Source organism: Corvus cornix, chromosome 21 (genome assembly GCF_000738735.6).
Source record: "Corvus cornix cornix isolate S_Up_H32 chromosome 21, ASM73873v5, whole genome shotgun sequence".
NCBI lineage: Eukaryota > Metazoa > Chordata > Aves > Passeriformes > Corvidae > Corvus > Corvus cornix.
Genome location: NC_046350.1, coordinates 3659742 through 3676723, shown reverse-complemented (window position 1 = coordinate 3676723; position 16982 = coordinate 3659742). Strand labels below are relative to the sequence as shown.

The 16982-nt window shown below is 46.3% G+C and overlaps 1 protein-coding gene across 2 annotated transcripts in view; it reads left to right on the top strand.

Moving 5' to 3' along the window:
• PRDM16 (PR/SET domain 16) overlaps positions 1 to 16982 on the top strand; it is a 290701-nt gene that overhangs the window by 91964 nt on the left and 181755 nt on the right. For both annotated transcript variants that reach the window (XM_039564043.1, XM_039564044.1), the window contains exon 2: positions 12129 to 12478. In XM_039564043.1, coding sequence (XP_039419977.1) covers positions 12129 to 12478 — 350 coding nt within the window. The remainder of the gene's footprint in view (positions 1 to 12128; positions 12479 to 16982) is intronic.

Here is a 16982-nt window from a genome sequence, read left to right as displayed (position 1 = left end):
CCTGTCTGCGTTTAATTTGAATGTAAATATATTTGCTGGTGATCCATAAAGCAGGATGTCATTTTGGTGATTTTAATCCACTTTATGTGTGTATGATTTTACGGGGAACAAAGTTTAGAAATATGTTTAAATCTTTGTACAGCAGTGAAAACTTCCTGCATAAAGGATTATTAATTGCCAGCTAATTGGGAGGGTGGTGATCTCTGACTAAACACTGAGGCAAGGTGTTGATTTGTATTAATTGTTGAAGATCCCATTAGGGTGTTAACTTCTGTTTCCTGTGCAGAAATGCAACAGTATTTTGGATGTTGATGTATTTTTTCCTTTGAGGTGAACTGTTCTTCAGCTCTGTGTGGTGGTGATGGCAAATGAGGACTGGATTCCCAACAGAACCAGTTTAGAGACATCAAAAAAAACCCACTGGATTTCTTTATCTTTAATTATCCCCTGTATTAGAGGCTGTGGGTGTTGTATAAATGCAGGTCAACAAACAGATCCTGCAGCAGCTTCTGCTTTCGAGGGATATTTTATGAGTGTGTTTCAACACTTGGCATATATTTCATAGGAAAATCCACCCTATTTGTCAATGAGACAGACTAAATTAAAACTTGATTAGGCAATCCCAAATCTGGGTTAAGTGTTACTGTGTTTAAAACCAAATTCTTTGTGGGAGATAAGAAATGAAGAGCCTTTATTTTTTTCTTCGGAAAAGACTTTGAAAACTCTAAATTTCAACTTGGTGGACTTTCACATAAGTCCCTGGTGTGTTCAGATTTATAATAAATGAATACCTGGATGAAAATACCTTTTCAGAGATGGCCAATAGAATAAATAACACGAGCCAGAGCTGCTCCTCCTGCCTTGCCCTCAATCCCTCTTTGCCAGAGCAGCTTGAGCAGCCCTGGTGCATCTCTTAAACGTGGCCATGTGACTGCTCCAAATCCAGGAGCTGAAGAGTTAAGGCACAAATAAAACCTCAAGTTCAGACTGTCAGCTTAGATAGTGCTTAGCAAGGGTCGAGGAAAAAAAGCCAGTTGTGATTTAGAAGAAAAACAGTGAGATTTGACCAATTCCATGGAATACCTTTCTTAGCCCCGGGGCGAGTGGAAGTGGTATATTAACCAAGGAATAGAGCAGAGGAGGAAAAAGGCCAAATCACATTTCTTTGAAACAAAGAGGCTTTTTACCAGGAACAAGCCTTGATAAAAATTACAGTGGCATCGCAAGTCATTTCAGCCGCTCTGCCTCGGGCCATATTAGAGCAGTGAGGAAATAGGGGATGCAGCAGCCCTGAAATACAAATACAGTAGTCCCGGGAGTGTTTTTAGTATAAATAATCCTTTTTAGAATAATGTAGTGGCTTTAAATAGGGCCAGGTGGTGGGTGCAACACCCAGGATTGCTTTGGAAGGAGGAGAGGGAAGCGGGGTAGAGAAGCTCTGCCTGGGTGTGGGGAGTGCCCTGGGAGAGCCCCAAATCCTTGTGCCTGCACAGCTTCCCAGCTTCTGACTGAAGCAGGATCTGGAGGAATCAGATGAAAATTAACGTGAATGGATCTGCCAGGCTAAGCCAGGAGGATACTGTGGTGTGACTATGAACTGAGCGGCTCTAAAAACAACGGTGGAGTTCTCTGGAATTGGGCAAGCTTCCTTTGGAGAGGATGGGATTGTCCCAGGAATCCCACCTGTAACGGTGCTTGTTCACGCAGTGCTGGGAAGGATTTTATGGAGCGTCACATCCCACTGCTGTTCGTTGAACGCCCCATCTCTCCTGTCCTATGTTTTGCAGACAAACTCTGGGAGCACTTTCTCTGTCAGAAGTGACTTGTAAATATCCTGCAGTGGGGAAAAGCAGGAGGATTAAACACACGCTCAATTCTTTGTCAGGTTCTTGTTCTTAGAGAGAAAAGAGCACTTGAGTGGCCAGGAGAAAAGTGCCCCAAACAGCAGCTCTGTGGAGGTGCTCCCAATGCAAACATTTATTGAAACTGGCCTGGGGATAGGGGGGATGGAGAAGTCGACAGAGAACAGCATTAAAACCCCCAGTTGTTTCTTACTGTCATCACTTGCCCTGTTAAAATTCCATTTTTCACAGTAACTAAACCTTTCTGCAATCTCCAGGACACTGGTAGCCAGAGGAAAGGTGTTTTGCCTGGGAAAGGGTTTCCATTCTGGTCCCAAAATATCAGGAACCTGGCTCCTCATCCCAGTGGTGGGGAGTTCTTGGTAGACCTCTGAATTTTCCTTATTTACACGTTCAAAATGTGGCAAATGGTGAAATGCGAGTTGGCTGGATGGGCACGGCTGGATCAGCCATCCAAGTTCAGGTGCACATTTGAGGTTCAGTTGCTGCCGTAGCTCCTGATTGTCAGTGTTTGTCCCTTCCCAAAGCTGCACCCTCAGTTTCTGGGCCATTCCTGGTAGGAAAAAGCAGCTGGGAATTCCTGCTGGGAGTGGCTGTGAAGGAAGGGCTGACAATGTGGTCAGTGAGGTGCCCAGAAGATGCCCAGGACACTGAGAAAACACCAATATTTTGTGCCTTGGTGGGCTCTAGGCAGGGTGGGATGTGTGGGAGCATAAAATGAAACCCAAAACGAGTCAGGGGCTGGCTGTAAAACCCCACAGCATTCCATGGGCTTTGGAAGTGAATCCATAAGGAGTGTGAAAGCCATTTCCATCTGATTTTTGAGCACAATCCTCTGCTCCCAGCCCACGTTTAGTCCGAGGAGCTTTGTCCTTGTGGGTCACACCTCTCTGGGAGGAAACCAGCCCAGCCCAAAAGATCAAAGCTGCAGCGAGTGTTTGAGAGCCCTTTGTGTGTCCTGTGTGGGGCAGAGCTCGGGCAGCCCCTTCTGTGCAAGGAGGGCTTTTCACCCAGATCTTCACTTCCAGTCTGGGAGGAACATTCCTGGCTCCAACTGGAACTTTGAGGCTGCTGCAAAAACGTGTCTTGGAGTAAAAAACTGATTCGTTTGTACAAAGCTCGAGGAGGACTCGGCTCAGTGACCCAGTGGGGTCTGTGCTAAAAGGTCTTGAGCTTGAATGGTTGGATTTGGTTTCACTGATATCGTGAGCTGGAGCATTTGGGAACCTCTTTGGCAACAGGCCTGCGCGTTCTACTTGTGCTGTTTGTAATTAAAGAGTGCGTGAAATAATGATAAAGACTTTCAAAGATCAAATTTAAAAAATTGGGCTGATCCATTAGAAAAGATGGAAGAAGTTTTACAGATTTTTTTGGCTTTAAAATGCAGGGGTGGCAGTAGAAAAGAGCTTGAAATACAAACCTAGAAATCTGGTACAATGTGAACAGACCTGAATTTCAAAAATATCTGTGTGGTGTTCTGAGTGCTGAGGAAAATACAGTTTGCAGAGTACAGCCCTACTCGGGATGGCAAAAATAGGATGCAGGATATTTTCCCCCCCTGTTTTTGCAGAGCTCTGCTGTTTCTCCCCCGATACAAAACCAGCGAGCTCCCCCGGAATTATTTTTTTCTTTTGGCCGGGGCAAGGCAAATCCAACTTATCTTGTGGCATTAAAATGTGTGCCTGTGTGTGCCTGTGAAAATAGAGCCCTGCTTTTGACACCCACCTCACGGCTCCGTCCTCTGTCCTGCATTGATTCACTGCTCTCCTTTCATCCCCCACTCTGTGGGCACCGTCCCCATCCCCGCTCTGCCCTCCCTCCTCTCCTCCCGGAATGTTTGTGTGCCTCCCGTCAGGAACTGGAAATTGTTATCGATTAATATTAATATTTAGCGTGTTTGTGCGAATGCCTCTCCCCGCTGCTATTAATCTGCCGTGTTAATAATGCCAGGACTCCTGTTCGGGACCCTGGGGAAGCCACAGTGAGCGGAATGACAATGAGACGGTGACAACAGCCCCAAAGCCTCCGCTTGGCAGAGATGTGAATTCCAATCGCGAGGGCTCCTTTTGGAGGCTCACAAACGCTTTATTCTCTCTCCATGGGTTGACATCCAGCACCGAGAGAAATATCCAGCACGGGCTGTTAGTTTTTGGAGAGCCGGCCCAAGCGCATTTCTTTCTTTATTCTAACTAGGTAGCATTTCTCCCAGCAGAGAATTCGCTCTCGCTGCCGTTTCCCAAGTTCCACTTTGCTGCGTTTTCAGCAGGGTTGGAGCGTTTCTATAGATTTTTTTAAAGGGGAGGGATTTTGGAGCAAAAATAAGCAAACCACTGCAAAGCAATGCCGATTTTTCTGCACCAAGTGGAGCTTTTCTCCAGGCTTTCCACTCTTCCTTCCCCGAATTTTTTTTTTTGCTGTTGTGTTATTTCTATAGATTCTCCCCAAATGTTTGTTACCTCTCTGGTAATGCACTGTACATTTGTTGTGATGCTTCACTGGAGCTTTTATCTCGTAAATAGTTCAGAGACACAAATCCCAAAGGTTGATATTTTTTTCCAGTGCCTTTAATAATAAGATAGCAGAGCTTTTATGTTTTGCTTTTTATTTTTGCTTAAAAGAGCCAACTTTCTGGATCAAGTGTATATTTGGACATGGCACAATTTGTAGAAATGTCAGCTTGAATTCAAATTTAAAACAAAATTGTGGCGTCGGGGAGATCAGGTGAAGCAAAGTTATGGACAACAAACAACAACAACAACAACAACAACAACAATATTCTCTGAAGAGTTTGATTCTAAAAGGATCTTATGTGGAAATATTTTTGATGCCTGGTTGAACCAGATTTTTACTGGAAATATAATACCGGCATTTAGAGCAGAGTAATTTGGACACTTTCCCTGCTGGTTTTACTAGAGGAAAATGCGTATTAAGGAACACACTGAAATACTGTTTCGAGCTTTATTCTTCATTTCTGCCAGCAGAAATCCCTTAATAAAAGAAAACACTTCATTTTTTCTTTTGCTTAAAACCAAAGGCACTTGAAATCCTTGATACCTGTTCTTCTCACAGCCAAGTTCTGCAGCAACTGCTTCCAGAATGTTTATTGAAAAATGCACCCGATTAACTCTGCTCAGTCCTCATCTGCTCTCACTGCTCCTTTCGGATCTGCTTTCTGTTTCTTTTTAATAAAAGGACTTGAAGCTGCTTCGAGAGGTGCAGTTCCAGCTAAGACAAAGCAGGGCATAAATGTGAAACTTGAAAAATGAATATACAAAGTAAACACGGGAAAGGGGCTGCGTTTCTGAGTGTTTCGTTTTTATCGGAGTCCTTCTTCCTTTTCACTCGTCCTGCTTCTTCCTCCTGCCTCATCCCTCGCTGCCTCTGCAGTTTTGAGTATTCTTCAGTAGTAAATTGGTTTTTTAATGTGTTCTGCAGCAGTCCTGCATCAGCCAGATCCAGGGGAGTTCCGTGTATTTTGTCTTGACTCTGGTTGCAAAGATTTCGGGGCCAGAGCCGGACTCAGCAGTACCTGGGGCAGGTTCCTGTGCTGGGAATGCTCAGCGCTTGTTCCTGTCTGGAATCTTACACTGGGATGTGCTAAAACTTGTGACTGCTTTGGATTTCATTTCAGTGGCAGCTATAAATAAATATTTCTCTGGGAATCCTGGCAAATGTGGGTGTTTGGGGTACAGGCAGCTTGGCCAGCAGAGTTTGGAGCAGCTGGGTCCCTCAGGGATGGGTTCCTGACCACTAACTTCCAGAATCCTGTTTACACCATCTGCATCTTCCTGCTTCTCAAGCATTCCCAAAATTCTGTGCTTGGTAGAGTGGAAGTGAAATCTAATTAGTGTTTTAAGGGAAACAAGCTGAGAGTGGAGTTTGGGTATCTGCTGGAGCTGGGCTGGGTGGGTTTGTTGTGGGACCAGCTCAGATCTGACTGAGTACCCAGCGATTTGAGGTTGGCAGAGTCTGAATTTTCCATGCACACCTATTCAGTGGAATTTCACTTGTCAGCTGGACAAAGCCAGTGTCCTGTGACTCGTCGTGTCACAACTGTGCCACCATTCCAGCTTGAACAGGGAATATGGAAGACCAGATCTCACCCACAGCCCTTTTGATTGTCCCTAATTCCTTTCACTCGTAGCATTTTGGGTGTTTTCATGTGTCAGGGAGCTGAGAAAAGCTCTGGATGTGATCTAAGGAAGGAACAGGATTACTCCACTGAGAAATAATTTGTGGTGCTTGGTGTGTCAGTGTCATCTGGTGTTAAAGGTCCAAGATTCAGGAGGAATCTGAAGGGAAGAAATACTATTCCAAGCTGGGTATCTCTAGATATGTTCAGAAAAGTTGGCAAAACCACAGCAAGTTGTAGCAGAAGTGCCCATTAAAGTGAAAAATTAAATAAAGGATTGTGTGGGCAGCACCATTTCTCAGAGGTAAAACCAGCCCCTGTGACATTCCCTTGGCACCGTGGCACGGTGGGGGCAAAACCACTTCCCACTCGTGGCCACTTCCCTGCCTGGATATTTATTGCCCAAACCTTTCTTCAACTGTTAAATTTGTGAAAATTGAGGGGTTTCTTGAGTGAACGAAAGAGAAAAAAAGACATTTCCCAATGGTCATTTAAAGCAGAATTTCCTCTCGTTCTGGCAGCTGTCAGAGGTGATGGGAAAAGCTATCAGAGCATCCTCTGTAGTCTGGGGACCCTGCAGAGCCCCGGGCCCAGGGGGTTCCTCATGGACAGGCTCTGGTTTGGGCGCTGGATGTGCTGATTTCAGACCAGTGTCCACCAGCAAACGCTGTAGATCCCAGCACAGCTTGGATGGAGGTGGAGGAGAAAGGTTCTTGCAATGAATGGGAGGAAGAAATTGTGTGGTGGGCTCGAGAATCCTAAACAACTTATTGTTTATTGTCCTTTCCTTAAAGCCATTCTCATTAGTATTGTCCATGGATGGGGGAAAAGCCATTTTTAGTTGGCTGTGAAGCATTTAATGCTTCAGTCCCATCCTTAATGGAAGAGGAATAATTCCTCTCATGACATTTGTCACTAATTTGCATCTTTTCTGGCAGAAGTGTTTCACACAAGCTTCCAGAGAGGGCCTGGCACAATCTAACCCACAAAGGTACATCTCCCTCATCACACCAGGCTAAGGAAAAGAGTGGCTGGTGTTTGTAGCACCCAGAAGTGAGATGCCCCTGGCAGTCCTGGCATTGCCCTGTCTGCAGGTTCAGGTTTGCACCCAGCAGGGAGAAGAGGCTGGGAAGGAAGGTGTGGATCTGTGAGGAGGGTGAAAGTTTAGGGAGAATTCTCATTTCTTCTTGTTTCATGTGGGATTTAGAGGGACTCACACAGGAATGCCAGGGCTGGATCCAGAGCTGACTGATGCCAACACTTCCCACCACCTTCAAGGAAAGCTGCATTTTGGGGCTGGTCCTGCTGGGCAGGTGCAGCAGAGCAGGGCCTGGATTTGGGATTTCCTATTGTATTTCAGCTGCGGCCATCAGGTGGCAATCTGACCACTGGGATCATTCCGTGCTGGAGGCACTTTGGGGTGGGTGCTCTTTGGGCTTTCCAAGGTTCTTTGTGATTCAGGGTCGCATCTGCCAAGCTCTGGGCTGTGCCTGCTGTCAGCTCCTGCCCTGTGCAGGGCACAGAGGGATGGGCAGCCAGGCTCCTGCAGAATTCCCGGTGGATTAAAGCAGGATGGAGGGCAGGTATTCCTTAGAATTCAGCCGAATTAAGTTAAGCTGAGCAGCACAACACCACAAGGTGATGAACGCTGTCAGCAGTAGTTAAGCACATCCTTAATGGGAATATTTCCTTCTTGGTTGGGCAGGGCTGTGTTTTGATGATCTGTTCCAGCTCCTCTGGCCTACAAAGGGGTCAAGAAAAATGCATTTATTTTTGGTCTGCATCCACAGCAAATGGAGACAGAATCCTGTCACCCCAGAGTTAGAAATGTGGGTGGTTTTGTTTACTGGAGGTGTGATATAAAGAAACATGGCGTTGTAGACTGGTTTGGGTTGGAGTGACCTTAAAAATTATCCAGTTCCAACCCCACTGCCACGAGCAGCTCCCACTAGACCAGGATGCTCAATGGCCCTCAAGATACTGCTCAAAGTGCTCGAATATTCCCTGCCTTCATCCTCACCAGGAGCTTTATCAGGAATTGTTTGGTATGGTTGTTCTGTTTTCCTCCCTGGGAAATATTTCTCAAGGAAAATCACGCAGTGCAGGCAGCCCAGAACATCCATGGAGCTCTAAAGGTGGTGGTGATGTCCCTCTTTGGGCCGGAAAAGATGTCTGAGGTCACCCCACTGCTCTTCCTGTAGAGCCAGAAAAATGGAAACAAATCCCAGGGAAGTCCATGCCTAATGGATATTTTCTTGATAATAATTTCTATTATTATATTATTATTATATATTATAATAACCACATAACAAGCAGTTCTAGACAGCACTGAGGTTTTAATACTCATGTGATTCTAAACTCACAGCTAGGAATGAGCTGCAAAGTTTGGATAATGATGTAAAACCAAGACCCGGTTAATCCCTAAGGAAAAAAGCACCTGTTGGTCTGCGCCTGTGTGGTTCCATTCTTAGCTACAAAGTCAAAATTCTCGGGGAATATTCGTATTTTCTACTCTTCTGCTCCAATATTTCCCTCAGGCCTGAGGTTCTGGGGCAAAGTGTGAGTTCAGTGGATGCCTGTCGTTCTTCCCCTTGCTTAGGAAATAAAAATACCTGGGTTTCACACAAATGCTGAATTATAGAGGTCAGCAAAACTCAAGATTGTGCTGGTGATCAGGCACTGCCTGCCCAAGAGAAACCAGTCGCTGGGATGTTCTGTTAATGTTCCCAGTGAAGAAGTCAAAGAAGCTCTTTGCAATCCGTGAGCGTAAAAAGTGCTCAGTCATTTCAGATAATTGGGTATTTCCGCAGCAGAATTAGATACCTAACAACAACAACAACAACAATGATAATCATTTAAGCAGGAATAATGACAATAATGATAATAAAAATAATAATAAATACATTAAAAACTATATATAACAAACCCACCCCAAACCTAACACGTTATTTCGCCTACCACCATTTCCTTTAACATCAGCCTTGCCTTCCCTTTCATTACAGCTGCTAAATAGATTATTCATGAGGTCTCTCACCACCCCTAAACCATCCCTCTCATTGTTGCCAGCCCCTCATTGGTGTCACACAGATTTTCAGCGTCTGCCCATATCTGATTATCTGTGGAAACAACCTTTCAATGAGCCTTTTTATCGAGTCATTGCGCTGGGGAGCTTTGAGGGACTAATTTTAGTTTCATGACAATAACAATAAGGTCAAGTTGTATTTCTGTGCCGCTTTGCACCCAGGCAGACATTCCAGAGGGGCAGATGTAGGACGGCGTGGTTGTCACCGTTGTCACCACGGAGTGGCCACGTCCGGCTCTCCACGGCAGCCAGCTGGCTTGGGATGGAGCTCGGCAGAACTGCGGGGTGTTCCTGGAAAATGAGGTGTTCCCTGCTTTTTTTAAAACGTATTTTCTTAACTTAACCAGTTGTGGAATGTTTGGAGCAAGGCTGAGAGGAGCCCCGAGGGTGAGAAGTGGTTCAGTGGGGGCAATCTAGAAGATTCTGTGGAATAATCAAAACTGAACCCTGGCTGTTGGATTTGCCCCAAATCCTTGGAATAAACCTGTGGAGAAGATCAGCTCCCCCACCTGTGGGTTTTAGCTGGGAGGGCTCAGCCTGGAGGAAAGGAGGCTCAGGGGGAACTTTTTTCTCCACAACTCCCTGACAGGAGGGGGCAGCCAGGGTGGGTCGGGCTCTGCTCCCAGGGAACAGGGACAGGAGGAGAGGGAGCGGCCTCAGGCTGCACCAGGACAGATTTTGGTTGGACATCAGCAGGAATTTCTCCATGGAAAGGGTGCTCAGGCCTTAGCAGGGGCTGCCCAGGGAGGTTTGGTGTCCCCATGCCTGGAGGTGTCCAAGGAAAGCTCTGGGCTGGTGACAAGGTGGGGATGGGTCACAGCTTGGACTTGATAATCCTGGAGGTCTTTTCCAGCCTCAGTGGTTGTGGGGTCCTGTGAAATCCACCTGGCAGTGCACAAAGAAGTGAGAGGTTTGGGCACAGCTCGGATTTTCCCTGGCAGCCCTGGCCTGGGTCAATAAATGCTGGGTACAATTTACTGATCTCAGCACTGGGTTGTGCTGAGGAACCCAAGATTCCCCCATCTGCCTGGGTGGGATTCTGCTCCCACAGATGCCACCTGGAATCTCTGGTATCAGACCTATCAGGACCTGCAAATGTTGTTTCATTGTCATTTTGTGCCTGTTGCCAGTCCCCGGTCATTTAACAACTGAAAAGACAGATTTACCTGTGTTTGATGATTCCTCTTGAAACATGAGGTCAGTCAGACGTGGGATCAGCTTAAGAGTAAATCAAAATTTAATCAGAACTTCCCTGATTGTCCCACAGAAGAAATTAAATTATCAGTGTACAGTAGCGAGGTATCTTTATACTTTACTTGTATCCTCTGGAAATTTTCACAGGTCGTGCTCCAATAAACCCAGTTTTGCTCTTCAACTCAGTTGGAATTCCTGTTCCTTAAGTGCAAAAGAGGCTAATCATAGAGCAGAAAATAATTTGACTTGCTAATACTGGGCGAGAAAACATTTACTGCAACCACAAATATTTTCAGGATGATGAAGTATCTCATGTTCATGAAGGCTTGGTTCTGGTGACATGTTTGAGTAGGGAGGGCTGCACTTTCTAGCAGAGGAAACCCATGCAAACTGCAGCAGGCAGCTCCCTGTTCTCCTCCAAAAGCTGGAGCAAAAAAATGTTGGCAGAGGAACCAAAATCCTCCTCTTTAGTCGACTCTGCCACCAGGTTTCTTAGGCATGAACTCAGGAAAATCTTTATTAGGCATAAAAAAAAAAAAGCAATAGAGGGGGAGATGTGTCTTGCAGACAGAAGGTGCATTCTGAGGTTAGCGGAGAGATGAATTATAAATACCTCAAGTCGAGCCGTGCTTTTCCAGCTATTCTTCCTGATGGTTCCTCGCTGGGAGCCAGTGAAAACTGCAGTTTTGGTGGGGTGCTGCTCCCCCCCGGTGACATCAGGGGTCAGGCATTAGTTGTGCCCTGTGGGAGTGCCCACAAAGCGGCGGTTGTTGGGTTTGTTATCGCAGTGGGAGCTGCTGGGCACCGAGAGCACGCCCGTGCTGCCTCACAGCTCATGGAGAGAGGGCAAATCTGCTCCCAAAAATACTCCAGCTACTTGTATTGGGTGACAAATGTGTTTTTCTTTTCCCCCTTCATGTTTTGCTCCCCCACCACCACCTTTTTTTTTCCTTTTTGGATGAGAAAGCTCCGTTTTCATTACAGGAACGGCCTTGCTTAGAAATTGATTCCCCTTGGAAAAATCCCCAAACTTCACTGCCCTCTGTGTGTCCAGGGTTTTCACTCGAGGACAAGGGGGAATTGGCTTCAAACTGCAGGAGAGTAGGGCTGGATTAGACATTAGGAAGGAATTCTTCCCTGAGAGAGTGGGGAGGCCCTGGCACAGGGTGCCCAGAGAAGCTGTGGCTGCCCCTGGATCCCTGACAGTGTCCAAGGCCAGGTTGGACGGGGCTTGGAGCAGCCTGGGATAGGAGAAGGTGTCCCTGCCCATGGCAGGGAGTGGCACTGGATGGGCTTTAAGTTCCCTTCTGACCCAAACCATTCCAGGAGTCTGTGATTACAAAGCAGTGATGCTCTTGTTACCCCTGCAGAGGTGCACGGCTGAGGTGTCGCTGGGAGCTCACAGCCACAGCTGCTGTTGTGGGACACACTGAGCAGGAACCCCAAACACCAGGAAAACTCTTCTTGCCAAACTTGGATTTTACCTTAATTTCTTTCTGTTTTTTAAAATTCTTTTTCTTTACAAAATGCACTGAGCCAGTTAACGCGAGAAGTGGTTAAAGAGAACCTCAACCGCCTCTTCTGTGTTTTCTTCCCTCTTTCCAAAATTAAACTGCAAACAGCAGAGAACCCTTGATCCCACAGAACACTCCAGGCTGCAATGAGCCTCACCCCACCCTCCAGCAGCACCCCATGAGTTTCAGTGTCCCTACCTCAGCTCCACCTGAGTTCCTCCAGGGAGGTTTTTACCCTTTCGAAGCGTGCGAGCTCGGCTTAGCAAAACTTTGTCCCAGGCAGAGATTAACCAATGTTCACGTGAGTATCTCAGTGTGTTTTGTTCTGCTGTTTCCCCTTTTAGGTGACAGCGAGATTGTAAATAATATGTACGAGACCGACCCCGATCTCCTTGCTGGCGAAAGCGCAGAGGAGGAAACTGAGGACAGTATAATGTCCCCCATCCCTGTGGGACCTCCGTCACCCTTTCCCACCAGTGAGGACTTCACTCCCAAGGAGGGCTCACCCTATGAAGCTCCCGTCTACATTCCTGATGACATTCCAATCCCACCAGATTTTGAACTCAGAGAATCTTCGATCCCAGGGGCAGGGCTAGGGATTTGGGCCAAAAAGAAGATTGAAGTTGGGGAAAGATTTGGACCCTATATGGCAGTACAGAGGAGCACATTAAAGGAAACAAACTTTGGATGGGAGGTAAGCGTGTGGAATGTGGGCACCACATTCCTTTGTCTTCTCTGCCAAGTGTTTGTGGAGCTGGACTGAGGCCTGGTGGCCTGGGGACAGAGGTGGTGACTTTGCTGATGCCGTGTTTCCCTGCGTAACTTTCCACCCCCATTACCTGCGGAATTTAAAATCAGCAGAAATCCCTTTTAAGTTCGCTCCTTGGGCCACAAAAACTGCTCGAGCACCATTTTGGAAGTCTGGTTTTGAATGATGTCGGGTCACTTCATCAAGTGCTTGTCATTTCCAAGTTGTGTTCGGGAGTTGTCGTGTGGAGGGAATGGGATTAATCGCATCATGTTTCGTGGTTGGGGGTGTTACCTTTGACTCCCAGCCCGTGTCAGTGGTGCAGGCATTATTAACTGGGCAGGGAAAAATAGCATGTACCCATTAATGGCCCCGATGTTCTCGAGTTCTTGTGCTGCAGCAAAGATGGAGAAATGTGAAAGTCATTTTTCCCCAAGAGCTGAACAGAAGCCAGCCTTCAGCAGGAAAAGGCTCTGTCCCACAGCTCCCATCTTCCTCCCTGCTTTCCTGGGTTTGTCCCAGAAATCATCTTAGCCTCTTCTGCTCCCATATTCTTGATTTGAAAATACCTACATCCCTAATTATCCTGGAATATTCTGTGGGCAGTGAGGTGTAGCCTGGGATTCCTGCTCTGTGCTCAGGCCTGTCCCAGCACAACCAATGTCCATTAGAGAATTCCTTCTCTCTGGCCCCAGTGCCCATCCCAACATTCCATCTCCCTGCTGCGTCTGGGGCAGTTGGGGCAGAGAGGTTTCCTGGCAGGATTTTTCTGTAGGGTAGATAAAGGCCTATCCCAAAAAGTGGGAGCTGAATTTCTCCTCATTTTCCCTGGGTGAAGCAGTGACTTGCCCTGTTTCCTCCATCAGCCACTACTGGGGTGAACTGGTTCACAAAATCCTGCAGGATTTACAGGGTGGGAAGCAGCTGAGGGCTGGAACTGTGAGGTTTTCCCAGGGAGAAGGCAGCAGGGCAGTGACAGAACTCTGTTTTCTTAGAAACCCGGGTCAGAAAGGCCAGGCTGAAGCGTTAACAGTTGAAATTGTCTCTGATTATAGCTGCACTCTTGATTATGAAGTCAAAGCCAGTGAGCAGCCAGACCCAGTGAAGCCCAGAGAAGCAGGTCCAGATGTTTTTGTTTTGTTTACTTTCTCAGTGTGTCCAAAGTGCAGGAAACAGCAAAAAATTCCTGTTTTAAGAACCAAACTCAATTGCGTTTTGTTGCTCTGCAGCAGGAAGTGTCTGAAGAGCCGAAATCTGAGTTTGGTTGAATGACTGAGTTGAGAGTTTCCTTTTCCTTCTATCCTAGCGCAGGGAAAAGAGGGGAATTCAGCAGGGTTTTGATTCCCTCTCTCCCCTTCAATGACATTTTTCTGAAGTTCCTCTTGGTGTTGGCTTCTATTGTGAATATCCTGGCAGAATATCTGATTGATATTACTGTATGAGCATCAAAACATGGAGTTTTGGGAAAAAAATCCCTGTTATTTTACTAGGAATACATGGTCTGGTTCAGGGGGGCTGTAGGTGTGAGGCAGCTCAGGATTCCTGAGGGAGGTATTGATCACTTCCAGGAGTGTCTGAAAATAAGGATCATTTTCCTCTAGGAAGATGCACTGTTAATTATTTGTAGGCTGCAATGTGAAAGATGAATCCTCTTTTTCTGACCCAATTATTGATAGGTGGCATTTGTTGTTTCAGTTTATATTTCGGTTTGTTGTTTTGTTTTAAGGCTGATTTTTAGGAACAAAGTGCAACCCTCCTTGGTTGGCAGAAGTCAGATCCAAGTCGAATGGTGCAAACCTTTTTTTTCCTATGACCTTGGCCAAACGTTGTCCTTGTGTTTCATAATTCTGATAAAAGTTGGTATTTACACTCATGATTTTCAGAAAGGTTCCCCACATCCCTCTGAGTACTCTGATAGGAGCCGTGTTTATCAATTCCCGCTGACTTTGTGATACTGTTTGTTTTTGTAGTGTAACTGAGCAAACTTTCCCTCTCCGGGGCACTTCTCCCATTCCAGAGGTTCCTTTGTCCCGTGCTCGGGCAGGGACATTTCACACCTCAAAGGAAGGGCTTTGTCCTCCCTCAGGTGTCCTCAAACCCACCCCAGCACTCTCTGCTTGGCCTTGCAGACACCTCTTGAATTTTCCCATTTCCCAGAGTGTTTGAAGACACTTCAGGGATCTGTTTCCAGTCTGTGCCTTCAGAATTTCGTTTGGGAGCAACATCCACGGATCCCTTCATGTGCTGAGCAGGAATTCATGGAATAAGCACTGTCTGCTGGGTGTTGGTGTCTGAGCCGTTCCCTTGGAATGGGAGGTTGGAAAAGCCCTGAGGGGATGTTCTAGGCAGCTCTACCTGTTGGCAAATTGGGAAATGGTAACTTGGGATGTGTTTCCATCTCGTAAAATTGAGCAGGCAGGAAATGGGCAGTGAGTGAGGGAAAAAAGGGAAAGGGGAGAAGTTTTTAGCACTTGCTGCTTTTGCTTCTCTGTGCTGTTCCTTGCGGTGGTGATAAATTTAACAAATCTGGGATTTGTAGGATCCCAAGGAACGTTCCTTCTGCAGTTTGCCATTATTTTTTTGGTCAGTATTTCTCTGGAATTTGTAGTTTTGACTTGCAGGGACTTGTGGGTTGAATGCTGGTGTAAGATTTCCACACAACTCCTTGTTATGGCCAATTGGGATAGCAATATTCCACTTGAATCTCCACTCCCATTAGGAATTTACTTCAGGAATGACACGTGTTCTTCACAGCCAGCCTCTCCTCTACTCGTATTTCTCAGTTCATTTCCAGTAGTTTATAATCCTGATAATCCCACTTCTGTGCACATCTCACTCCCCAAACTCTGAAAACCTGGACTCTTTGTTTGTTTGTTTTTAGGAGTCACCAGCTCCTTAATCTGAACAGTGTTTCTGTCTTTGGCTCAACAAGTTCTTGCCCTTCATCACAGGACATTTACTGTCAGGCTTTGACTAAACTGGGAGTGTCACTGGAAGTGGAATTGGCTGCAAAGTGGCCGTTCCTCAGCACCATCTCAGCTTTGCTCGAAAATGCTGGGTTTGTTGTTGTACAGAACGTGCTTCATAATTAACGCCTGTTCCTTCTGATTCCTGCTTTAAAAAAAACCCCCAAACAACATTTTGGGGGTTGGAAAACGTGCCACTGAGGGCTTTGACGTGAAAATGGGTTTCTCTCTTCCACCCAAGGATTACCACTGCAGAAAGGGCTTTCTCTTCTCAAACTCCAGTAAGGGCAGATTCGTGAAAATGAGAATGAAACAGAGCAGTGAATTGTACCTCGAAGTCCTCAGGAAATTCAGTTTGTGTTTGGAGGCAGGGCCAGCCCTGTTTCCATCTGAACTCCTTGCTCCAGACCTGGCTCTGATGGAAAACCTCGAGCTCCAGGAGCTACAGGGAGAGTGTTACTTGCTGAAACTTCCAGTTTTACTCACGAATAGCCCAAAACACCCATGGGAATGCAGAATGCTGTGTTTTATCTGCCATATCTTGAAAAAGGATGAGTAATTATCTTTTTTATAGGTGCTTTTCCTTCCAGGCAGTGAGGAGGGCTGGGTTGGGATGGTTGGAACACGTGTCCTGCCTTATCTGCAGCACAGCTTCGTATCTGGCCTCCTGCTTTGCTTTGTGGGATATGTTTTAAAAAATCTTCTTTGAATTAAACCACACCTATCATTCAAGGGCTTTTTGGACACGGGATGGCAGCAAGTGATTCATGCTCATCTCACAAAAATAAATAAGCTGTGTCAATCCTGGCCCCCGGCCCCTCCCTGGGATGATTCAGTGGCTCCTGTGCAGGACCTGTTGGGTGCTTTCCTTCATTCCCTGACACTGCTGTGCTGATCGTGTTATTCCACCTTTTTTTGTGTGCCTTAAAAGACACCACCCCACCTAAAAGCCCTGTGATTATTGAGTGTGACGTGATTGCATTTCTCCCGATCCCATTCCCCCCCCGCCCACTGACACAGAGCACAGCACTGCCAGCACCCCGAATAAATCACAGCCTGTTTGTGCTTTATGGCCTCTGGGACCCAAGGAAAATGAAAATAAAATAATTACATAATGATTTCGATCGCTTTGGATAAATAATGGTATTTATCATGGCGCTGTTAATTTTCCTAATTGAGAGAAGAATGGGAATCTCATCCTGGAGGGAAATTTAGCACCTGGATTGTGGGAAATTTGGAAGCAGTTATGATTTTAGCTCAGTTTGCTTCACAGGGTAAATACCACTGATAAATGCGGTTTGTTTTAGTCTGTATTTTAATTTCTATCTTAAGAGAGGTTATTTGCACAAAGGCTTCTCTCAGCTGAAGTCAGAGCCAGGCTGCTCCTTTACATAGGGAAAATAAATAAGTGCTTTCATTTCCTACTTGGGGGGGAAGAGAGAGGCTGTCCCACGGAAGACAAATAACGGGGGAAAAAATGGGAG